Here is a 22,944-nt window from a genome sequence, read left to right as displayed (position 1 = left end):
AAACATGAATAGAGAATGACAAAACATAATGTATCAATACAATTTGAGTTCCACAAGGGCAATAATGCATTATGGAGAGGCAGTAGTTGAAATAATGGGCAAAATTTTCCAAAATTGGTAAATGACATGGAATCCTCAGATTAAGGAAGTCTAGTTTATCAGAATAAATTCCCTAGGCCCTGCCACAGTGTTGGTGAGAGAAAATCAAACAGAGAAAAAAAAACAGTGCATCTGAGACTTTTTATTATAGCACTGGGTTATCTTAAAACTTTAGTACCCTTTTAGAAAGCATGAAAGAAATAGAGTTATGTTGAAGAAACATGTTAAGTTTTTGCTCCTTCCCTAGTTTCAACTTAGGTTATAATAAAGGAATTTTTCTTAATATACACTTTTAAGAATGGGACACATTTTTGGTAGAGAGAAGTTGGAGAAAGCTTGAATTTAAGTTCCTTAAGAGGCAAATGCCCATAGAAAGTAAGTTGATTTTCACTTAAAACTCCAGATAAGATTTGGAGTTGGATGTAATAGGTACTTGGAAAGTGGTGGTCAGGGCAAGAGCTAAAAAGTGATTGGAAATCTGTATTATGAAAGGTAGAGAACCCCAGGGCCCTTGCTTTGCCCTTCCCAGCCAAGCAACTGTCCTTCTGTCATACACCAAAGAGATACGTTTACTGTCTAAAGAAATTGAGTCGGAGAAGCCAGGGGAAAGCAGACACAGTTGCAAGTGGAATTAGGAACTAGGCTGAAAATGGAGATTAAGTGAAAGTGTTTGTATTAATGATGAAATTTCCTTATCCTCACTGAGTTTCCAGAACACTGGCCATGAGGCGACTTACAGCTTCTAGGAAAAAGACTGGCAGATTCTTCTTTGGAGAAGGAATGAGAAAAGACCCACAGATGCAGATATTTGAGGGGTCCTCCAATACCCTGTCCATTCACACCGAGCTTCCTACCAGATTTTTAGTAGTTTACTCTTAAAAATAAGTGTACAACCAGATTATTTGGTTTTTGGATGTTGAGTTTGGTAAGTTCTTTATAGATTTTAGATATTAACCCCTTATCCAATATGTCATTTGCAGATATCTTCTCCCATTCTGGAGGTTGCCTTTTAGTTTTGTTGATTGTTTCCTTTGCTGTGCAGAAGCTTTTTATCTTGATGAAGTCCCAATAGTTCATGTTTGCTTTTGTTTCCCTCGATGGAGATGTGTCTAGTAGGAAGTTGCTATGGTTGAGGTCAAAGAGATTGCTGTCTGTGTTTTTCTCTAGGAGTTTGATGGCTTTCTGTCTCACATTTAGGACTTTCATCCATTTTTAATTTATTTTTATGTATGGTGTAAGAAGTGGTCCAGTTTCATTCTTCTGCATGTTGCTGTCCAGTTTTCCCAACACCACTTGTTGAAGAGATTGTCTTTATTCCATTGGATATTCTTTCCTGCTTTGTTGACTATTACTTGACCATATAGCTGTGGGTCCATTTCTGGGTTTTCTATTCTGTTCTGTGTCTGTTTTTGTGCTATACCATACTGTCTTGATGACTACAGCTTTGTAATATAGCTTGAAGTCCAGAATTGTGATGCCTCCAGCTTTACTTTCCTTTTTCAAGATTGCTTTGGCTATTTGGAGACTTTTGTGGTTCCATATAAATTTTAGGATTCCGTGTTCAAGCTCCATGAAGAATGCTGGTAGTATTTTAATAGGGATTACAGTAAATGTGTAGATTGCCTTGGGTAATATAGACATTTTAACAGTATTTGCTGTTCTAATCCATAAGCATGGAATGTTTTTCCATTTCTATGTGTCATCTTCAGTTTCTTTCATAAGTGTTTTGTAGTTTTCAGAATACAGATCTTTTACCTCTTTGGTTAGGTTATTCCTAGGTATCTTATGGTTTTTGGTGCAATTATAAATGAGATCGATTTCCTTGATTTTTCTTTCTGCTGCTTCATTATTGGTATATAGAAATGCAACAGGTTTCTGTACATTGATTTTGTATTCTGTGACTTTGCTGAATTCATATATCTGTCTAGCAATTTTTTGGTGGAGTCTTCCAGATTTTCTACATAGAGTATCATGTCATCTGCGAATAGTGAAAGTTTGACTTCTTCCTTGCTGATTTGGATGACTTTTGTTTCTTTTTGTTGTCTGATTGCTAAAGCTAGGACTTCTAGTACAATGTTATATAACAATGGTGAGAGTGGGCATCCCTGTCTTATTCCTGACCTTAGAGGAAAAGCTTTCAGTTTTCCCCCTTTGAGGGTGATATTAGCTGTGGCTCTTTCATATATGGCCTTTATGATGTTGAGGTATGTTCCCTCTATCCCTACTTTGTTTTTATCAGGAATGGATGCTGTACTTTGTCAAACTTAAACTTTTAGCTTGTTGGATTTGATTTGCTAGTATCTTGTTGAGAATTTTTGTATCCATGTTCATCAGGGATATTGGCTTGTAATTCTCCTTTTTAGTGGGGTCTTTGTATGGCTTTGGAATCAAGGCAATGCTGGCTTCATAGAATGAATTTGCACCCAAAAAACACATAATCCAGTTCAGAAATGGGCAAAAAACATGAATAGACATTTTTCCAAAGAAGACATACAATTGGCTAACAGAGACATGAAAAGATGCTGAATATCATTCATCGTTAGGGAAATACAAATCAAAACTACAGTGAGTTACCACCTGACACCTGTCAGAATGGCTAAAATTAACCACAGAGGAAACGACAGGTTTTGGTGAGGATGTGGAGAAAGGGGAACCCTCTTGAACTGTTGGTAGGGATGCAAACTAGTGCAGCCACTATGGAAGACAGTATGGAGGTTCCTCAAAAAGTTAAAAATAGAACTACCCTGCAATCTAGCAAATGCACTGCTGGGTATTTATCCAAAGGATACAAAAATACTGATTCAGAGGGGCACATGCACCCCAATGTTTATAGTAGTATTATCTACAATAACCTAATTATGGAAAGAGCCCAAATGTCCATCAATTGATGAATGGATAAAGAAGATATGGTATATATGTACAATGGAATATTACTTAGCCATCAAGAAGAATAAAATATTGGGGCACCTGGGTGGCTCAATCAGTTGAGCGCCGACTTTCAGTTTTCGACTCAAGTCATGATCTCATAGTTTCTTGAGTTTGAGCCCTACACTGGGCTCTGTGCTGATGGTGTGAAGCCTGCTTGGCATTATTTCTCCCTCTCTTTCTGCCCCTCCCCAGCTCATGCTGTCTCTGTCTCTCACAAAATAAATAAATAAAAACTTAAAAAAAGAAAAAGAATGAAATCTTGCTATTTGCAATGACATGGATGGAGCTAGAGTGTATTATGCTAAGTGAAAAAAGTCAGAAAGACAAATACCATATGATTTCACTCACCTGTGGAATTTTCAGAAACAAAACAGATGAACATAGGGAAAGATGAACATAGGAAAGAAAAAAGAGAGAGAGGGAGGCAAACCATAAAATAAACTCTTAACTGTAGAGAACAAACTGAGGGTTGATGGAGGGAAGTGGGTGGGAGATGGGCTAATTGGGTGATTGGTATTAAGGAGGTCACTTGTGATGAGGACTGGGTGTTATATGCAAGTGATCATTCACTAAATTCTACTCCTATAATATTACACTGTATGTTAGCTAACTAAAATTGAAATAAAAGCTTGAAATATTTAAAAAAAGATAACAAAAAAATAAAATACAACAAAAAAAGCATACAACCAAGTATCACTAGGCTAACATGAAAAACAGAGATTCCCTAAATCAATAATGATAATGATAATAAAAGAAACTTTGAATAAAAAGAATATAGAGACAGAAGAAACTCTAAGAAGACTGTAATTAATATTTTGATGAAGGATAAGAGAATATTGTTACATTAAACATCAGTATGCTGTTTTTTAAGCTCATAGAACAAGAAAACATTTTATAAGTTAAGACAACAGCAATAAAATCAGTAGAAGGGTTAGAAGATCAGGTTGAAGCAGTCTCCAGAAAATAGAAAAAAGAGAAACAAAATAGGTGACATAAAATAAAATTGGATCTAACCAGGAAATACAATCCCTCACAGGTATTCAAACAGAGAAGAGGAAATAAATTACTCAAGAAATCTTACAAGGAAAATTCATGTGCCTCAAAGATATACATCTTCAGATTGACAGAATACACACTGAGTGCCCAACATTCATTATGAAAAAAGAATCAAACTAGGATACAACTTTGTAAATCAGAACACTGTTAATTAACAGACTGTAAAGTTTCCAGAGAGCAAAGACAGATTATGAACAAATATCAAACAGAATGGCATTAGACTGGTTCAAAGCAGCACTGGCATAGAAAATAACAGTGCCTTCAAAGTTCTCAGAGAAAATGATGTTCACCATACCTAGTTCAACTAGCAGTCATGTTTGAGGGACGATGAAGATGGCTTTTGAACATGCATGATATTGAACAATTTTAACTTCCACGCCTGCCTCTTCTTTAGTTTAGACCAGAACAAGGTTTTATGAGGGGTGTTGCCAAGCGGAAGAAGTAGAAATGATGTTTGACTTTCTTGAAAGGTGTATGGGGAACCCTTAAGGGAAGGTGTAGAGAAAACTTAGCAAATGCAAAAATAGGGCAATTGTTGACTTAATGAAAAAAAAATTACACAAGGAAGGAAATGTAATATACAATTTGGCTCATGAGCCATGATTACACAATCATAATAAGTGACCTTTGAATACTAATTTAACCAGAAATTATTATATATAGCTCAATTTTGAGGATTTGGGGAGGGAGGAGAGCATCATTGTTCATAATAGACACCAACAGAAAGTATCTGAAACAAACAAAAATATTAACAGTGGAAGCTTTGGCGTATTATATAGTAATATGGATATCGATTCTAGATAAAATAGCCATAAGTTTAATATAGCTACTTCTAGTGAAAGAATTTGTAGTATTCAACTATGTATATATTATATACATAAATCTATTATATATATAAGTATATATAGTATAAATTACATATCTTGGCTGAGTCAGAGGCCTTAGAACTGGAAGAAGAGACTGTATGAACAGCGGGTCACTTATTCCTATGAAAGCTCTACCCTCTACAAAGTGCTGTCCAATGGAAATATAATGTAGTCTATGTATGTAATTAAAACCTTTTTATTAGCCACATTAAAAAGGTAAAAAGAAATAGGTGTGGTTAAATGTGTATGTATTAATGATGTATTTCACTCAACTCCGTATATCTAAAAAATAATTTCAACATGTAATCAATATAATATTAAGATTCTGTACTCTTGTTTTTATGCTAAGTCTTCAAAATCCAGTGGGTATTTTGTATTTAAAGCACTAACCACATTTCAGGAGCTCAGTAGTCAGTCACATGTGGCTAATGGCTGCTATATTGGACAGTGCGGCTTGGCTGTATTGTTGGATGTGGTAAAAGAGGGACAAAAGGTGAGGAACAGAATTTCCTCTGCTGGCAGAGTGCTGGTCCCATGCTGGTGACTGTTGAGGACTCATTCAATGTGACAGGTATTTATAGCAGGTCTTTGATGAATATTGGATAAATGAGTGCTGAATGAATACACAATTAACAAATGAGTTTTCATATTATGGAATATTGTTGATGTTGATGGGTATTAGTCATAATGGAGAAGCAAAGTGGAAGAGAAACATTGGAAATTTTGTTTCATCTGTAGAAGCCACACCATTCTCTTATGCTTAAATTTGTGCTTCGTATCATGAAGCATATTAGTAATTATGCATAACATATAAAATATTTTGGCTTATGTGTATTCTAATATGGTATAATTTTATTTATATCCAGTATTCATACTTTTTACTAATCTAGTATGTTTCCGTCCACAAAACTTGAAATCATAGGCAGTACTGGTTATTGAGTGTTTTGGAGAAAGATGCAATATTTCAGTGTTTTGAGCCAAACTGTCAGTTAATAATCTTTGGATTTGACATTTTTATTTTGGGCTGCTTGAAATTTGCTTCTTACAATAAACTTCTAGTTAGTACTTTTTACTGATGTGCCAAACCATGATAATTCTGAGCAATTTATTTTCTCATAAATGATGACATATTACTGAAGTATCTTTATTTTGTCTGTGTTTGGGACATTTAAACATGCTTTTTTATTTGTTTCTTGTCTTTTAAATAGGTGCCAATGATACTAAATTCACTACAGAGAAGTGTACAGGCAGTGTTGGTGGGAAAAATTCAAATTCAGGACTGGTTTAGCAATGGCATTAAGAAAGCAGCTTTAATGCACAAGTGGCCATTAAAGGAAATATCCGTTGATGAAGATGATCAGTGTCTACTTCAGAATGATGGATTTTTTCTTTATCTGTTATGCAAGGATGGATTATACAAAATAGGCTCTGGATACAGTGGAACAGTTAGGGTAATGTGATTCCTTACAGTTCTTAATTCTAGCAGAAGTTATCCCTAATTGTGTTTTGTTTTCAGCTTCGTTTTTACAGTACTATTTAATTTTGATGTAATCATAATGGAAACGCAAGTATAAAATGTCATCTGTTTATGTTATTTTTCATTGATTATTAATTATGCAACCGTTGATGGGCTTTTTTGTTACTTTGCAGGGCCATATATATAATTCTACATCTCGCATCAGAAACAGAAAAGAAAAAAAGTCTTGGTTAGGGTATGCTCAGGTAGGAGAATATCCACAATAAACCACACTTTTCTTTCTTATAGAGCATGTGGCTTGTACTTGTTTGATCAATAAATAATGTGACTTCTGTTTAAACAGATATGGTATATTTTTATTAACATGGCTAATAACAATGATACAGTGTAGCATAGAGAACATTGGCTTAGAATTCATGAGAGGTTTACTTTTAGTTCTGACCATGATCTTTACTAGCTGTGTGACTTTGGACAACTCAGTTAACTTATTTGATCCCCTGTTATTTAGCCAAATTTTGTGAATCTCTAGATAAGAATGGAGACCACCATTGCCATTAGTAAATATGAATTGGGAATGTATCCATGACGTGAGTCCAAATTAGAATTTCTTGCCACAAGACCCTCCACTTTAAGCCTAGATCAGTACCTTCCAGGGAACAGTGCGTGGTCTGCCCAGGGCATAGTTACCTGTATGGAGGATCATGCAAAGTATCCCCAAAGAGAAAAGTGGTAGGCCCATGTTGCTTTCTTAATGCTGTGATCTCATCACCTGACTAATGTGGCCAAATGGGTGTCAGCAATCAGACACACTACTACACTCTTCACCTCCCATGAAGAGAAGTGAATGAAGGATGGAAAAGGGCCAGAAGTGTTTATTTCCATACTCTCCCTTCCTGAGAGGTAAAATACAAGCTCCGTTGTGGAAGGATGTCGAATAAATATGTCCCCACATACCTGTCTTGCTCAGCTCAGAGCTTGTTGTCATCATCAGATTATAAGATATATTTGAAAGGATTTTGAAAATTAAAGAAATTGTTGTTATATGAAAAATAATTGTGCTAGATCAACTATTGGGGAGATTTTGAAATTAAATTTTAAATGTCAAATTAATTTCTCAGCGATTGTCTTTTAAAACTTAACATAGTTCAAAACATCAAATTGTTATTTGCCACTATAGTATGTTATAAAGAATAAGGACGTGGAAGTATGTTCAGTGACATATTATTCCATCTCAAACCACTACTCTATTCATTTCTTAATATTAACCTAAATATTTCAGCTATATTTCCTTAAAATATTTCTTAAAGTAACAGTAGTCATTTCTATTATTTACTTGGCAAATGATAAAATAATTTTGAGCAAGATGTCTGTACTGGCCTGTGTGATGTATCTCACATATGTATCTGAGAATGTAATAGGTTAAATTGATACTCAGTGGTATACGATTCCTCCTCTTATTAAAGCACACCTCAGATACTTGTATTTTTAATATTTACTCTGTTGTAGACATGAAATTTAACATATTATCATACCTCAGAAAACTATACAGACCTGCATGACTATTGTTTCTGCTAAATAGCTAATGAAACGATATTTGTACACATAACACAGCAAAATATTTTGTTGTTTACAGGGTTATTTATTGTATAGAGATGTGAATAACCACAGCATGACAGCCATAAGAATAAGCCCTGAAACACTGGAACAGGATGGTACTGTGATATTACCAGGTATGTTATTCAACTAGTCATTTGTTTTCTTTACAGGTAAATTTTAAGAGATGTGCATGTTGGGCCTTTGGACCTATAAACAATGATTAGCAAGGGATAGTACTTGCTTATAAATAGGTTGAGAAAAATCTTGACATACAAAAATGTTATAGTGTGTATAAAGTTAATGCATGTGAGGAAAACAGACATCAGAAATATAGCATAAATCGTTTTAGTGTTTGTTTTCAAATCACTGCCCATCTGCAGCCTGGTCCTTCACCCTTACCACCAAGACTAATTCAGCTGCTGAATAAGGGGGTGAGGTTACTTTGTTGCTCCTAATAAAACCATGACTCTGGCTCTTATAAAACTTGGTATGAAGAACTCTCTGTTAATTTTTATTTTTACTTTAATAGCAGTACACTTTGGGTTTTCCTCTTCATATGAAAGGGTTTTCAGAGACAGATTTTAGAATGGATCAGGAATTTTTTTAATTCCATCATTTATATTTTTTAATAATACTCTGGTAAGGCACATTGGACACATTTCACTTTGCTTTAATTTTGAAGTTGCACATACGCATTTATCTCTTAAATCACTGTACTTTCTAAATTCTGGGGCAGTGGATCTTAAATTTTGTAGAACACTGGGCAAATGCATGATATCCATTTTAAAATCTTTGAATTTGCATATACCTTTAATGCATAGTGAGGAAGTTTGTTTATATTAAAATCTTAAATGTTTAATGTGTCTATCAGTAATTTCATGAAGAGCAGCAATACTACTTTTAGGCACTTGACCATCTGAAAATGATTGAGAACTACTTCTGAAGAATACATTGGGAAGGATAATTGCTCCCAAGCTGCTTGTTAATTTTTTAAAGATTCCTTCAACTTCATCAAACATTTATTCAGATGTTGCTATGCATATATATATATATATATATATATCTATCTCCAAATTAGTGTACATGACACCATGTTAAGGTAAATGCCACATTTCATGTGTGTTTCAACAAATAAAGTACTTTGGAAAACATAACTTATTAGAGCTATTTTGTAAATCACTCTTTACAGATATATCTACAGGTTTTTTTAAATCACTGCAAGTCCTGGGCCATGCCTCTGGTGATGATGATGATGATGATAATAATTTTAAAATGATTACATATACCCCCTTATATATACATATATTAAAAATAATATTTATTGTATAAGTATATATAAGGAAAAAATAAAAACTAATTGTAACCCCACTTCTCATGTATAAACACTATCAGCATATTGGTAAATATCCTATCTTTTTCCTATGTTTAGATGGACATTGTTGTGGAAAAAAAAAAAGAAGAGATCATATGCTGCCTAATGCTTTTTTTGGACCTATCCCTTTCACTTAATATTCTGCATATAGTTCCAATATCATTTTAATGTTACAAAATACATTCAAATGGAAGTTCCTCCTAGTTTTTTACCATATGTTATACTGTAATGAGCATCCCTGTTGCTCTTTGTGTGTGCCATTTTAGGATAATGTCTTGGAAGAAAAATTTTAAACACTCACCCCCACCATGCACACACCAACAGGTAGATACTAATATCAAAGATTTGCTTCTGAGAAACCCTGATCAATTAACAGAGATTGTGACTGAGAAGATTATTTGAAAATGGCTTCTGTATAGCTGTTTTATTTATGATGAAAATATGATAAGAATTGACTTGTTGTTTTTGTTCAGTTTAAATCCCTCTACATCATTTAACATATGAAATACAACTTTTAACAGTACAAGTGTGGCTTTCTTTGTTTCATGAATACGTGCCATATTCAAGGTGAAGAATGAACCAAACTTTGGGAGGACAGTCCCGTGTTGTATGTCTTCCCAACTGGCAGATGTTGCTTGATATTTTCCTGAAGATGCTGTCTTATAACATTACATGCTGGATAAAGAAAGCATAAAGAGAAAATCTTTTTGAAATCATGCAGCAGGAAGACTTGCGCTCAAGCCTGAAGATACCCGGAAGATACCCATCATCATTTTTCCATTTCTTTGACCTGGTCTGCAATTTCTTCAATAGCACTCTTTTTTTTTTTTTTTTTTTTTTCGTTTTCCCCCTAACTAGGGGCAACTCTATAGTTTTCACATCAAGAAGCACAAGTAAATTGTCAGGTTTATAGATGGTAATGAATACCATATTTAAAATTGACATAAATCTGGTAATTCCTTGAGCTTCATGTTTCAACTTGTCTTATAGTTTAGCTTGTAAATAAGTTATTTTCAACCTAGCATTGATGAACTTAGAACATACTTTTTTCTGTTAATAATCATTTTAGCCTTTATATGTTGACATATCTTTTATATTGTATCCTATGTCATTTACTCTCCATGTCTGGTGACAGATTGCCTCAGATCATGAGAATTTTTGCTACTCTTCTTGCGCCACTTCACTCCTCACCCCTGCATTTATCTGAAATTATAATGAGTTTTTCTTCTTTGCTTTTTAGTTTAAAATCTTACTGCTTAGAGCTTGGGAAGCATCTTTCTTGCGCCTCTTTGTATTCTGTACAGTGGACTAGGAACTCTTTCTTTCGATTTCTCCTCTCTTTGATTACCAAGTCTCTTGGGCTACCAGTGGGCCTTGTCTCCCAGTTTCTATTTCCAGTTTGTGATCACTGAATTCTCTATTTGGTAAGGGTCTGCCTGTGTTTTGCATATTTATAATAAGGAAGTATGCTAGTATGAAGCTCCTGGGCAAAGATATGGAGTAATCCAGCTTATTTGGGTGGGCTCCATTACTGCATTCCAAAACCAGAATTTTACGTTTTGTTGATTCAGGTGCAAATAGAAATGAAATATTATTTTGGTATTGTAATTAATGGAGAGATTCATCCTAGTTCTCTGCAGTTATTTTGAGAAGTGTGTGTGCTTTTATACTTGCTTGCTGAACATTTGTTTTTCCAAAAGGATACAGTTTATATTTAGATGTTGATTTTGCTTGTAGTTTCATGTTGTTCAGTAGCAATCACTAACACATGTTCCAGTGGTCCTTCTGTAATACTGGTATCCCTTGTTACAATGGCATTTGTGCATTATTTTGATCAAAATAGATAGTGCACTGTTCCACAAAGATACATATCGTATTGATAAAACACAATATTCCAGCCAAAATATATGAGTGCTTTCAGACAAAAGAAATACATAAACCTAAGTGTGTTTGTTGTACAAAGCAGATGAACATTTAAAATGTATAGCATGCTGTGGGCGCCTGGCTGGCTCAGTCAGTACAACATGTGACTCCTGATCTTGGGGTCATGACGTGAGTTCAAGCTCCAGTTGGGCATTGAGCTTACTTTAAACACACACACACACACACACACACACACACACACACACACACACACACACACAAATGTATACATAGCATGCTAAATGCTGAAAATGCTGGGAATAACCATTAAACTTCTAAGTGGAAATGGTATAACCAGTTCTGTTTGATAAAGCAAGGGATATCTGTAGCTGGATGTCATAGACCTCAAATGCAGAAGCTTTAGGTCTATCTGTATTTTTCTGTGACACTAATGACTGTGATGTATGTCTGAAGGTAGAGTGTTGCCTACATTGCATGTATTGAAATGATTATAACCAACATTATAGTTTGTTCATCATGGTGCATGTTTATTATCAGACTACATCTAATACTAATTCATTTTGAAATTAGGTGGGCTTTCAGGTCCTTGATTATGGAAGATTTATAAATGTAAGCACAAAATGTAATAATAGTTGAATTACTTAGTTTCTGCTAATTTGTAATTCTTTATTAAAAAAGCACAGTATCCCTTTAAGTTTAAGTTTATCCTTATTGCCTGGAGAACTCTCATTCTGACTTCAACAGAGGAGTAAAGTCATTTTGTGAGCTATTTATTTATATTGTAATATAATTACTTTTTCCTCTTCTTGTACAGATTGCCATACTGAAGGTCAAAATATTTTATTCACTGATGGAGAATATATTAATCAGATCGCTGCTTCAAGAGATGTAAGTACTCTGAATCATGAATAGCTGGTGTAAATGGAATCCCTTTCTCATAAATTATTTGATATTAATTAGTATAAAGCCTTGGAAGACCAGTTTATGCAACATAATACTCTGAGTGTTTTCTTTCTTTTAGGATGGCTTTGTTGTCAGAATTTTTGCCACAAGCACTGAACCTGTGCTACAACAAGAATTACAACTTAAACTGGCCAGAAAATGTTTACATGCCTGTGGAATCTCACTATTTGATCTGGAAAAGGACTTGCATATTATAAGTAAGATAGTCAAATAAGCCTTTTTCCCATATTTAAGTTTTCAGATTCTTTATTCTTTTGAAAACTAGTACAGTGTTTTAAGCATTGTGTGTTATATTTTGGCAGTTACTTTGCTGTTACTATAAAGCAACTTATGAATTAGTATGCATAAGTAACTAGGAAATATGGTCTTTAAACAGAGTGTGTTATATGAACACCATTTGAAGAAAGTGACTAATGATTTTCCGTTTTCATTTTAAATAGAGCAAATGAAAATAAACTTATATTTGATAAGAATTATAGGCAGCACTTAGGGACATCCTTAATTTATATGTTCTATCTTTATTCAATTATTTAAAATTTTGAAAACTTGCGCTGTAAATATTACTACATTAATATACATAGTTCCCTCATTGAAACCTTTGATTGTTAATTGGAACAGATTTTTAGGACAGCCATAGAATGATCCCATAGATTGTGACAATGGTAATTGGCCTAAAACACTGATTAATAATCTTTCATTTGGATGCAGAAATAGGGACAGCCACAGAATATTTCTGTCTTAGTATACATCCTCCTGCAGTGTCGTAGTAGTAATTAGGATCCTGTTTCCCAGGAGGCTCTCAATTTTGGTTTGCCGTGCTATTCCAGGTTTAATAGTGCCATTTCTAACGTGCAGGATTCTTTGCAAGACCCACCTTTTTTGACTATTATCTCATTAAGTTTAATAAACTTGACATGAGTGATATGCTTTGCCTATTTTAATTATGTAGTGTTTTTATAATTTTTCCATAGAAAGTACTGAATTGAAATTGTAGTTTTTAAATTTAAAAAGCTCATAAACTAGTAGTTTATATTAGACAAAATCATAAAATATACCATATGTAATTATTTACTCATAGTTTTAGAATTTGAAAATATGCATAAGGGTCTTTGTTATGTATGCACACATATGTATCCAAATTCATGGAGTAGCCACATGAAATGTTCTTCTGTAGAAAAGAGCATGGAACAAAGAATCTAATATACCTTAATTCAGATATCTGCACGACATTGTTCAAGCCCAAATGACTCTGTGTCTGGACTAACCTCATCGAGTAAACCAGGCAGTATAGTTGTGAAAATTGAATGGGATAAGGTTCATGCACTATGTAATGCCTACTACCTAATAATAATGCTCAATAAAAATTTCTTAATTCATTAATTCAAGAAATATTGCTGACATTGGTTTTAAACATTTTTTTATGTTTAAAAGATTAATTTGGCACTAGTTTGGAACAAGTTAAAAATTTATGGTAATTTTATCTTTCCTTGGAGTACTGTACATACTGTTAATTTTTTTTAACTCAGGAATATGGCATATTTTGTCATCCTTGTTTTTTCTTTTTTTTAATTGAAGTGTAGTTGACACACAATGTTACATTAGTTTCATAGTGATTCAACAAGTTTATTGTCATCCTTGTTTTTGAATGGTATTGAGTTGACGTTTCAATAACTCAAAATAGTGCAAAATTATGATTTACATTGTTCATATTAAAATATAGTAATATTTATGAGTCTTGTATTATCAGGCACAGGATTTGATGAGGAGTCAGCAATTCTTGGTGCAGGGCGAGAGTTTGCACTAATGAAAACAGCAAATGGAAAGGTAAATTACTCTTTAGTATTAAAAATGAACATCCTGTGTTTTATGAGATAACCAATTGGTATAATCAGTTGATTAGTTTATTTACATAGACCACATGTTTAAACATAATTGAAATTTTGATTTTAAATTATTTTATGTTTTTTTAATATGGTGAAATTTTATTCATGTTGAAATGGTATAAAAGAAAATTGTGAGATACAAGAGTATAAAACTATAAAATATTACATTTTTACAGATATTTTAATTATGGAGCTTTTAATTCTTTGAGTGGGAATGAATTCATATTTTGAGTTTATTTTGATGAACACATTTATTGCAAATTTCTATAAATGTTCAGAAATATAAAGACTACAATTTGGGGAAAGTAGGAGCAAGTATAAGTGACAGATTGTAGAGCTCAGTCTGTAGAGATAGAAGCTTCTTTCTTATCTCATGGGTGTGAGAATAAAGTGAGGTAATTACAAGAGTTTTGAAAATTACAATGACTAGGGGAACCTGGGTGACTTACTCGGTTAAGCATCTGACTTTGGCCCAGGTCATGATCTCATGGCTCATGAGTTCGAGCCTTGGATCCTGCTTCAGATTCTATGTCTCCCTCTCTCTCTGCCCCTCCCCCGCTCATGCTCTGTCTGTCTGTCTGTCTCTCTCAAAAATAAACACAAAAAAAAGAAAATTAAAATTACTAGGCAATTATGGTATATTAATATGTAGGGTTTTTTACATTAGGAAAACAAGTTGAGAATTTTATCCATTTCCTCCTCTTGTGAGGTTAGAGTATATTTGTGAAGTATCTTTTTATTCATATCTATCAGGAGACTTATAATGGAAGATTATAGATACCTTGAATAGATACGAAAAAGCTATTATGAACTGGATCTTTAGAAAAATATGTATATTTCTCTCCTACTGATGGATCTCACTGAAGTATAAAAAGTTTGGTTTCTTGTTATTTTTGTTTTTTAGTAAGATATGAAAGTCTTTTTTCTCTCATGTAAAACCTGGTACACTACCCCAAAAGGCATCATAATTCTCTCTCTCTTACTCCCTCTTTTTTTTTTTTTTTTTTTTTTTTTTTTGATATATAAGATATATTATACTGGCAAGTACCAGAGTCTTGGAATCAAGCAAGGTGGTCCTTCAGCAGGAAAATGGGTTGAACTACCAATTACAAAATCTCCAAAGATTGTACACTTTTCAGTTGGACATGATGGTTCTCATGCCCTTTTAGTTGCAGAAGATGGAAGCATATTCTTTACAGGATCTGCTAGTAAAGGAGAAGATGGAGAGTCAAGTAAGTTGACTAAGAAACTGGACATTCAGTAAAAATATTGTGGAATTTATTAACATAAGGTATATCAATTTCAGTAGCCTTACCAGATTAACCTTACCAGATTAATAGATGATTTTACATTGTGGCATAATCGGTTAATAGTGTACTGTTCATTAAAGAACTGGGATTGCTGATTTCATTGTAGAGTTGATTTTCATAAGTTTTTATATATACTTTATGTATATATTGCTATTCATCTGTTTTGCTTATTGGTGTTATTTTTAAAAACGTATTTATTACAATATATTATCTTAGGTCACCCAAAATTTTATAAGGAATATATATTTCAGAATGAAGTAAACCTTTTGTTGCCTTGTGTAGTAGCTTTAGTTATGGGTCACTATTCTTGATGTTATTTCTCTGTAATTAAATAATTCCTAAACAATGAAAACAATTTTATCTCTTATCTTTCCTATATTTCTGTTCAGTCTTTCTCAAAGTGCCATTTTTCTCTTTTTGTAACTTCCCATATACTTTACATGTTTTAGCACAGTGGAGTAGCATCTTATGAGGATTAGGTTTGAATTCAACATCTAATGTAAAAATCATGTGTAAATAAAGTTACTTGGGAAAAAAAACACATAACGTGTATTGCCATCTCAGAAACTTGAGCACAGCCAAGTTTCCTTCTAGCATTTGGAGGACCTTGTTCTTTCTTTGAGCATGAGATAGTGTAGTTGCTGTATACATGTATATGGGTCATGTTATATGAAAAAGTATAATGGTATTTTAAGTCCCAGAGTTGTGCCCAGCATAGCAATATGTTTTTATTCTGAAAGGCATCAAGTACTGGGATTGACCAAAGGAACAGAAGATTGATATTCCTTGTCTTTTGCTCATTTCAGGGATTTCGTTTTTGATATCAGAGGCTACTTGGATCATCATCCACATTTAAATTTATTTAGTCTTTCTCCATATATGTATTTCCCATCCACTAACTGGGTGCTTAAACATGTGTTCAACGAATGAGGAACTGATTTCACTTTCTAGGATCTAGCATAAGAAAGCATGCGAGGTGGAGTTTGAGAGAAAAGGGAATTTATATACGTATATAGTTATATATGATGGTGAAATGGTGTTTATATATATATATATATATATACATATATATATACACACATATATATATATGTGTATATATATATATATACACACATATATATATGTGTATATATATATATATATATATGGAATAGTGTTAATAATGTGTAAATAGCTAATACAGAGATTGAGGTCCCCAGAAGTTTGTTAGAAATTGGTGTTTCTCATTGGAAATTTTAACGTATAACAAAGAAAAGGATCTGACAGTGATAGCCTAAGTATTAATTAACCATATGAGGCTTGCAGGTTGACTCATTTTAATTGACATGTTGGGAATCCCAGGCCTTTGTGAAAGTAAATAAAGCGTGTCATAAATGCATATATTTTTATTTATACATAGATGTCTTAAATTAATTTTGTTTTGTGTTATTTTTTAAGCTAAGAGCAGACGGCAATCAAAACCCTACAAACCTAAAAAGATAATTAAGATGGAAGGAAAGATTGTGGTGTACACAGCCTGCAATAATGGAAGTAGTTCTGTTATTTCTAAAGATGGAGAGCTATACATGTTTGGGAAAGATGCCATTTACTCTGACAGTTCAAGTAAGTTCAACTTAAATACATTTCACTTTTATACAAAGAAAGTCCAATACTAGACATTATATTGGAAAGATATGTCTAGGAAATTAACAGTTCTAGCATATTTTCTTTACTTTTTCCACATTTCTTTCAGCAACGGACCATACCTGCCTGTCCACCAAGCTGCGACACACTGTCAGTTCTCAATAAATATATACTGGATAAATGTACAAATTTTAATCAGTGTTAGCCAGCAGGATTTTAGCAAGCAACAGCTAGGCTAAATACTATTTTTAAACTATACAAGAGCCCACTCCCAAATTTTGATTCACTCTGTCAGTTGAGGCCAACTGAGGATCTAAGTATTACCACATTAAGGCAACTCACATATCACTTGAGTAGAGTTCAACTTAATAATTAATTGCTAGAAATATTCAACACGTCATTTCCCCAGCATGAGACCATCACTTAAACTTCCAATCAGAAATTTTATTCTATTTTCCTTTTTACGAAGAAGTTCACAGGCTTTACATATTCACCTCATATAAAATCCTGCCAAGTGGGCTGTCACAATCATACTCATTTCTTAAGGGCTAGAAAGAAAATCTAGCAACCAAATATGACAAATTTTTGCAATTAGAGTTTATAAATATAAAACTCTCTATTTGGCTAGTCCCACCCCACATATCCATTCATTACAGTAACTTTTGGTTTTTCAGTTACTCAGTCACATGGCAAGTAATTCTTAAGACTCTACATGTACAAGACAACTGTGCTGGGAACTGGGGATATAATAGTAAATATAGGAGAGAGAGAATCCTTCCATAACTATCTAAATAGGGAGATAAGTAACTCATCAATGATAAATCAGTTACATTACCAAAATCATTTCCCCAGGGTACTACCAAGAACATGTCATGTGAGCATCTAAATGAGTGTAGGGAAAGCTTTCCAAAGTAGTAGCTAAGGTAGAGCTGCACTGGCCAAGCTCCATGATTAGCCCTGCCTAAAACTACTGGCACTGTTCCCAGCAATAAGACAGGAAGGATTCACAAAATGTTGTATTTGTTTTGAGGGTCTGAGAGACAGTTGGGTATTATGCAACTTAAATATTAGATAAGTGTGGTTTAATGGTTATGGATACGGACCTAGATCCTGGCACTGCCACTTTTTAGTTGGCTAATAGCTAACTTAAATTTTTTAACTTTTCAGAGATTACTTTCACTTTTTTCATCTTCAAAAGGGAGCTAATGACAGTACCTGTTTCATATGGTTGTTATAAGATTATAGGAGATAATGCTTATGAAATGCTAAGCACAGAGCCTAGCACATGCAAGGGCCAAAACATGTCAGCTAGTACTATTAGTAATAATAAGTAATATTGCTAAATATACATATCGTTTTCAAGTATACTAAATACTAAAAATGGAAATTTTTGAGCTAAAAAGACCTAAGTAATATAGGGTGGAAGAGAAAGTCACCTTAGGAAAGTAGTATCTGAGAAAATAATAACATAATATTATAATAATAATAACAGCTTTCCCAAAGTGTGATATAAGAATTATGGTTTTTGTAATTTAAATAAAACAAATACTTCAGTTTTTAACTCTTTAGTATATAGTGGAAATACTCAACAATCTGATTTTTACCGTTGATTACTTGATAAGGTTAAAAATGCTTTAGTCAATTTAAATTTGATGCAAAAAATACTAAGCTTATATGGGTTGCATTTGGATATGGCACATACAATGAAAGTTATATGTGAATAAGTGAGGTTTAGGAGCTGGCTAAACTAGCTAGCTATCGGATTGTGGAAGAAAGCACTGTAGGTTAAAAAGGATTGAAAAATGCTGCTTTGGATCATCTCACAGGTTTCTACAGAAACAGTGTTATTTCAGTATTCCCCAGCAAGTATTTTATTTTGTTTTGCTGAGGCAAGTCAAAGCAGGTTACGTACATGATTTATAAGCTCCTTTGTTCTTGGACCAGGAAAGTTTCAGAACTAGTGACCCTTCTGAGGATTGTTGAGAAGTGTTGACATTTAGAGGAAACATTCAGGAGAAGCATTTGTCTGAAGTCTGGATGATAACGTGTTAAGATTTTGAAACTTCCTTACAAACCTACAAAATTAATTTGCTGATACCTGGCCAGTCTTTTGGCCATGTATTTCTCATTTTTGTGGGTTATTTTATCCCAGAAATAAAAAATTCTGTATTGAGGTGGTCCTTTTACAATACTGATGATTTACTAGACTCAGAAAGGTTTTATTGTTGTTTCTTACCAAATTTGTATCTTTCCTACAGGTTTGGTAACAGATTTGAAGGGTCATTTTGTAATTCAGGTAGCTATGGGCAAAGCCCATACTTGTGTTTTAATGAAGAATGGAGAAGTTTGGACATTTGGTGTAAATAATAAAGGACAGTGTGGACGAGACACTGGTGCCATGAACCAGGGGGGGAAAGGTAGGTGTTGGACATGTGGATATTAACTTTGTGGCCTCTTTTCATTAGGTTTTCAGAACAGTGTGGTAAAGAATCTTACTCTTCGAAACAAGTGGCTCTTTAATTTCATACTTATAAATTAGGAAAACCACTGAATTTCTTATTTATTTGGTATTATATCACTGAAACAATCGAGTATACTTTAGACTTTTAATTTTTGAGCAAATGAACTTGAATGTTTTTCTTTCTTTTTAAGTTTGTTTGTCTGTCTATTTATATATGTGTATGTATGTAATACAAGTAATCTCTGCACCCAACATGGGGCTTGTGCTCATGACCCTGAGATCAAGAGTCATATGCTCTTCCAACTGAGCCAGCCAGGCTCCCCTATTTTTCTTAATTTTATATAAAATGTAATAGCACCTCTTTGATTTAGCATTTTGGGTGACTATTCTAGAAAAGCGCATTTTTCAAACTCTTCATTATTAGTTTCTTTTATACCACACATTTTTAGTTTAGTTTTTTTTTTTTTTAAGTTTACTTATTTTGAGAGAGAAAGCGTGGAAAGGGCAGAGAGAGGGAGAGGGAGAATCCCAAGCAGGCTCCATCAGCAGAGCCTGATTCAGTGCTCGAACCCAAGCAGGGCTATATCATTACCTGAGCCAAAATCAAGAGTTGGACTCTCAACCCACTGAGCCACCCAGGCATCCCTACACATTTTCAGTTTTAGCCATATTTGGCAGCAGTCTGTCTGGCAAATATCATCTTCCTATTTAAGAGCACATGCTACCTGCAATTTAATCAGTTCCTGACAACTGAAAATGATCTTAAGAATATTTGACCCTTTACCAAGAGCTGAATTGTAGATGCACCTTATTCACCATATGCTTTTCCCTAACACAAAGGGTATTGACAGGAAGAAGAGTTTATCCTTTGTCATGCTTGTGGTTTTTTGGTGTTGGTAATGGTTTATGTCTACTTCATTCTTGCTCTCAATGTTTACTTCCAGCTGCTATCAGTGCTATCCTGTACCCTTCATTCCAATTGCTGGTTTTCTGTTTTTAATTTGGTGTGGGCTGAAGAATAGGAAATAAATACATATTATCAGAACCAAGTGTTGAACTGTGTTCAAAGTACAAAAGAGTTTGAGGATTAATATTTGAGGGTTATGAATTAACATAAACAGGTTTGGGACCTTCTTGATAGCAGACTCATCTGAATATCAAGAGGCCACTATTTTTTTTTACCATATTCATATATGCGTGTTCTTAAAATGCTTTTGTTTTTAAAAAGAGTAAGTCTGTTAGAGCACATTGATTTTTAAATTTTTTTTTCAACGTTTTTATTTATTTTTGGGACAGAGAGAGACAGAGCATGAACGGGGGAGGGGCAGAGAGAGAGGGAGACACAGAATCGGAAACAGGCTCCAGGCTCCGAGCCATCCGCCCAGAGCCTGACGCAGGGCTCAAACTCACGGACCGCGAGATCGTGACCTGGCTGAAGTCGGACGCTTAACCGACTGCGCCACCCAGGCGCCCCAGAGCACATTGATTTTTAAAAGGAAGGAAGAACAAAAGAAAGGAATGAAATGGATTACTCCAAAGTGGAAATATTTTTCTTCTTGCTAAAATACTGAACCATAGTTTTGGATAATACCTACTAGGCAGAAAGGAGAGAAACAGTTTAGTTTTTTATGTGTAATATAAATATATCTTCAGATTATGTTTTATAAAAGTTTTGAACTAAAAAAAATTATTTCCCTGTTATTCTGAAACTTTTATGAAAATTTGGCATATATTTACACCTATGTTTTAGAGTATTAGTGTAAAATTTATAATAACCAAAATAAAATTGTTAAAGGCTTTTTTTACTTTGTAAAAAATCATACCTACTCTGCTAGTAAGTAATGAATTAGAAAGCAGACTAGTAGTGTAATACATAAAATGAATACAGATTATATAGTCATAGGGAACATAAAGGGTTTTTATGTATCTTTTTTTAAAAGAAAGGAAAAGTACAGAAAATAAGATTATAATATGAAAAAATTGTGTATCTAGCACCATGCCTTATTTTTCAGTAAGAAAGTTATAGATAAGTGTCCTGTATTCTCCTTCCAAGATTTATTATTATACTCCCTCTTTCTCCAGACCAACCACAATCATAACTCTGATCCTGTCATATTTCTGTATTTTTACTTGTTCTTACATATTTTACATGTAAAATGTGTTACATACTCATGTTTTATATGTAAGATACTTTTATAAGTGCCAATCTCTATTTTTCTGCAAATTAGGAGGTTTATTTATTTAGTCTCACCATTGTGTTTGAACTCTGTCCATGTTGGTACATATAAATCTAAATGATTCATGTTAAGTGCTGTGTAATAAACCATACCACTAACATGCCACAGTTTATCCATTCTCCTGCTGATAGATGAGTTTATTTCTAATTTTTCATTCTTATCAATAATTTCAAAACCTCTTTTATTCATGTCTCCTGGCAAACATCTGAGATTTCTCAAGTGTAATTTCTGGTGTTGTAGATTTCAGCTTTGCTAGATTTTTCTTAAAAGAGGTTGAATCAATTTATACTCTGATTTTCCACATCACTCCTAGAGGTAGTATTAACATTCTGATTTTTGTCAGTTTGATGACTATGACATTGTATTTCATTATTTTTTTTTATTTGTTATATTGAAGTAAAACATACATGCATCAAAATACACATAAGTGAGGATCTTGATGAATTATCACAAACTGAACACATTCATGTAATCGGCACCTTAATCAAGAAATAGTATATTACCAGCACCCAAGGAATCCCCCTTTATGTTCCTCTCCAGTCACCATCTACCTCTCTAGATAACGGCTTAATTTAGTTTTGCATACTTTTGTATTTTATGTAAATAGAATTATGTCACATGAACTTTTGTGTCTAGTTTCTTTTCACTCAACTTTGTTTATGAGATTCATTTATACTGTTACAAGCATTTATAGATTGTTCATTTTCATTGTTGTAATCAGTTGTGTGAATGTATACCACAGTTTTGGAATCTTTTTTCATATTAATGGACATTTGGGTGGTTTCTAGTTTTGGTTTTTATGAATAAGGTTTCTATGAACATTCTAGTGAATGTTGGTGAAATTTGTATGCTTTTAGGCATATAACTATGAGTGGAGTGGCTGGGTCCCTTTTTTTTTTTTTTTTTTAATTTGCTTTTCCTGATTGTTAGTAGTGTTAGACCATCTCTTCAAACTTCTCATTTTACTTGCCTTCTTAGTGATTTGTGGGAATTTTTTATATATTATATTGCATGTGTTGCACATATCTTTGACTAACTGGCTTAACCTTTGCATTTATTTTAGGTTTCTTTTGTTGTATATAATTTCTAAATTTTGGTGATAAGTTTTTCATTGCTTTTCTATATAAATTTTTTCTTTATATAGTCATGTTGGGGGCCTTTACTTTTAATATGAATTAGAATCAGT

The 22,944-nt window shown here is 33.5% G+C and overlaps 1 protein-coding gene across 12 annotated transcripts in view; it reads left to right on the top strand.

The window, feature by feature from the left end:
* Nucleotides 1-22,944, top strand: part of MYCBP2 (MYC binding protein 2) — a 281,767-nt gene that overhangs the window by 55,619 nt on the left and 203,204 nt on the right. For 11 of the 12 annotated variants that reach the window (XM_053216756.1, XM_053216750.1, XM_027065047.2 and 8 more), the window contains exons 6-14: nt 6,158-6,400; nt 6,600-6,671; nt 8,060-8,156; nt 12,093-12,166; nt 12,300-12,438; nt 13,989-14,065; nt 15,152-15,356; nt 16,875-17,039; nt 19,319-19,477. In XM_053216756.1, coding sequence (XP_053072731.1) covers nt 6,158-6,400; nt 6,600-6,671; nt 8,060-8,156; nt 12,093-12,166; nt 12,300-12,438; nt 13,989-14,065; nt 15,152-15,356; nt 16,875-17,039; nt 19,319-19,477 — 1,231 coding nt within the window. Of the gene's footprint in view, nt 1-6,157; nt 6,401-6,599; nt 6,672-8,059; nt 8,157-12,092; nt 12,167-12,299; nt 12,439-13,988; nt 14,066-15,151; nt 15,357-16,874; nt 17,040-19,318; nt 19,478-22,944 lie in introns of those variants that run through there. The other variant, XM_053216779.1, reaches the window with a different exon arrangement.

Source organism: Acinonyx jubatus, chromosome A1 (genome assembly GCF_027475565.1).
Source record: "Acinonyx jubatus isolate Ajub_Pintada_27869175 chromosome A1, VMU_Ajub_asm_v1.0, whole genome shotgun sequence".
Classification (NCBI taxonomy): Eukaryota; Metazoa; Chordata; class Mammalia; order Carnivora; family Felidae; genus Acinonyx; species Acinonyx jubatus.
The sequence above is the reverse complement of the archived record's forward strand: the minus strand, read 5'-3'. Positions and strand labels throughout refer to the sequence as shown.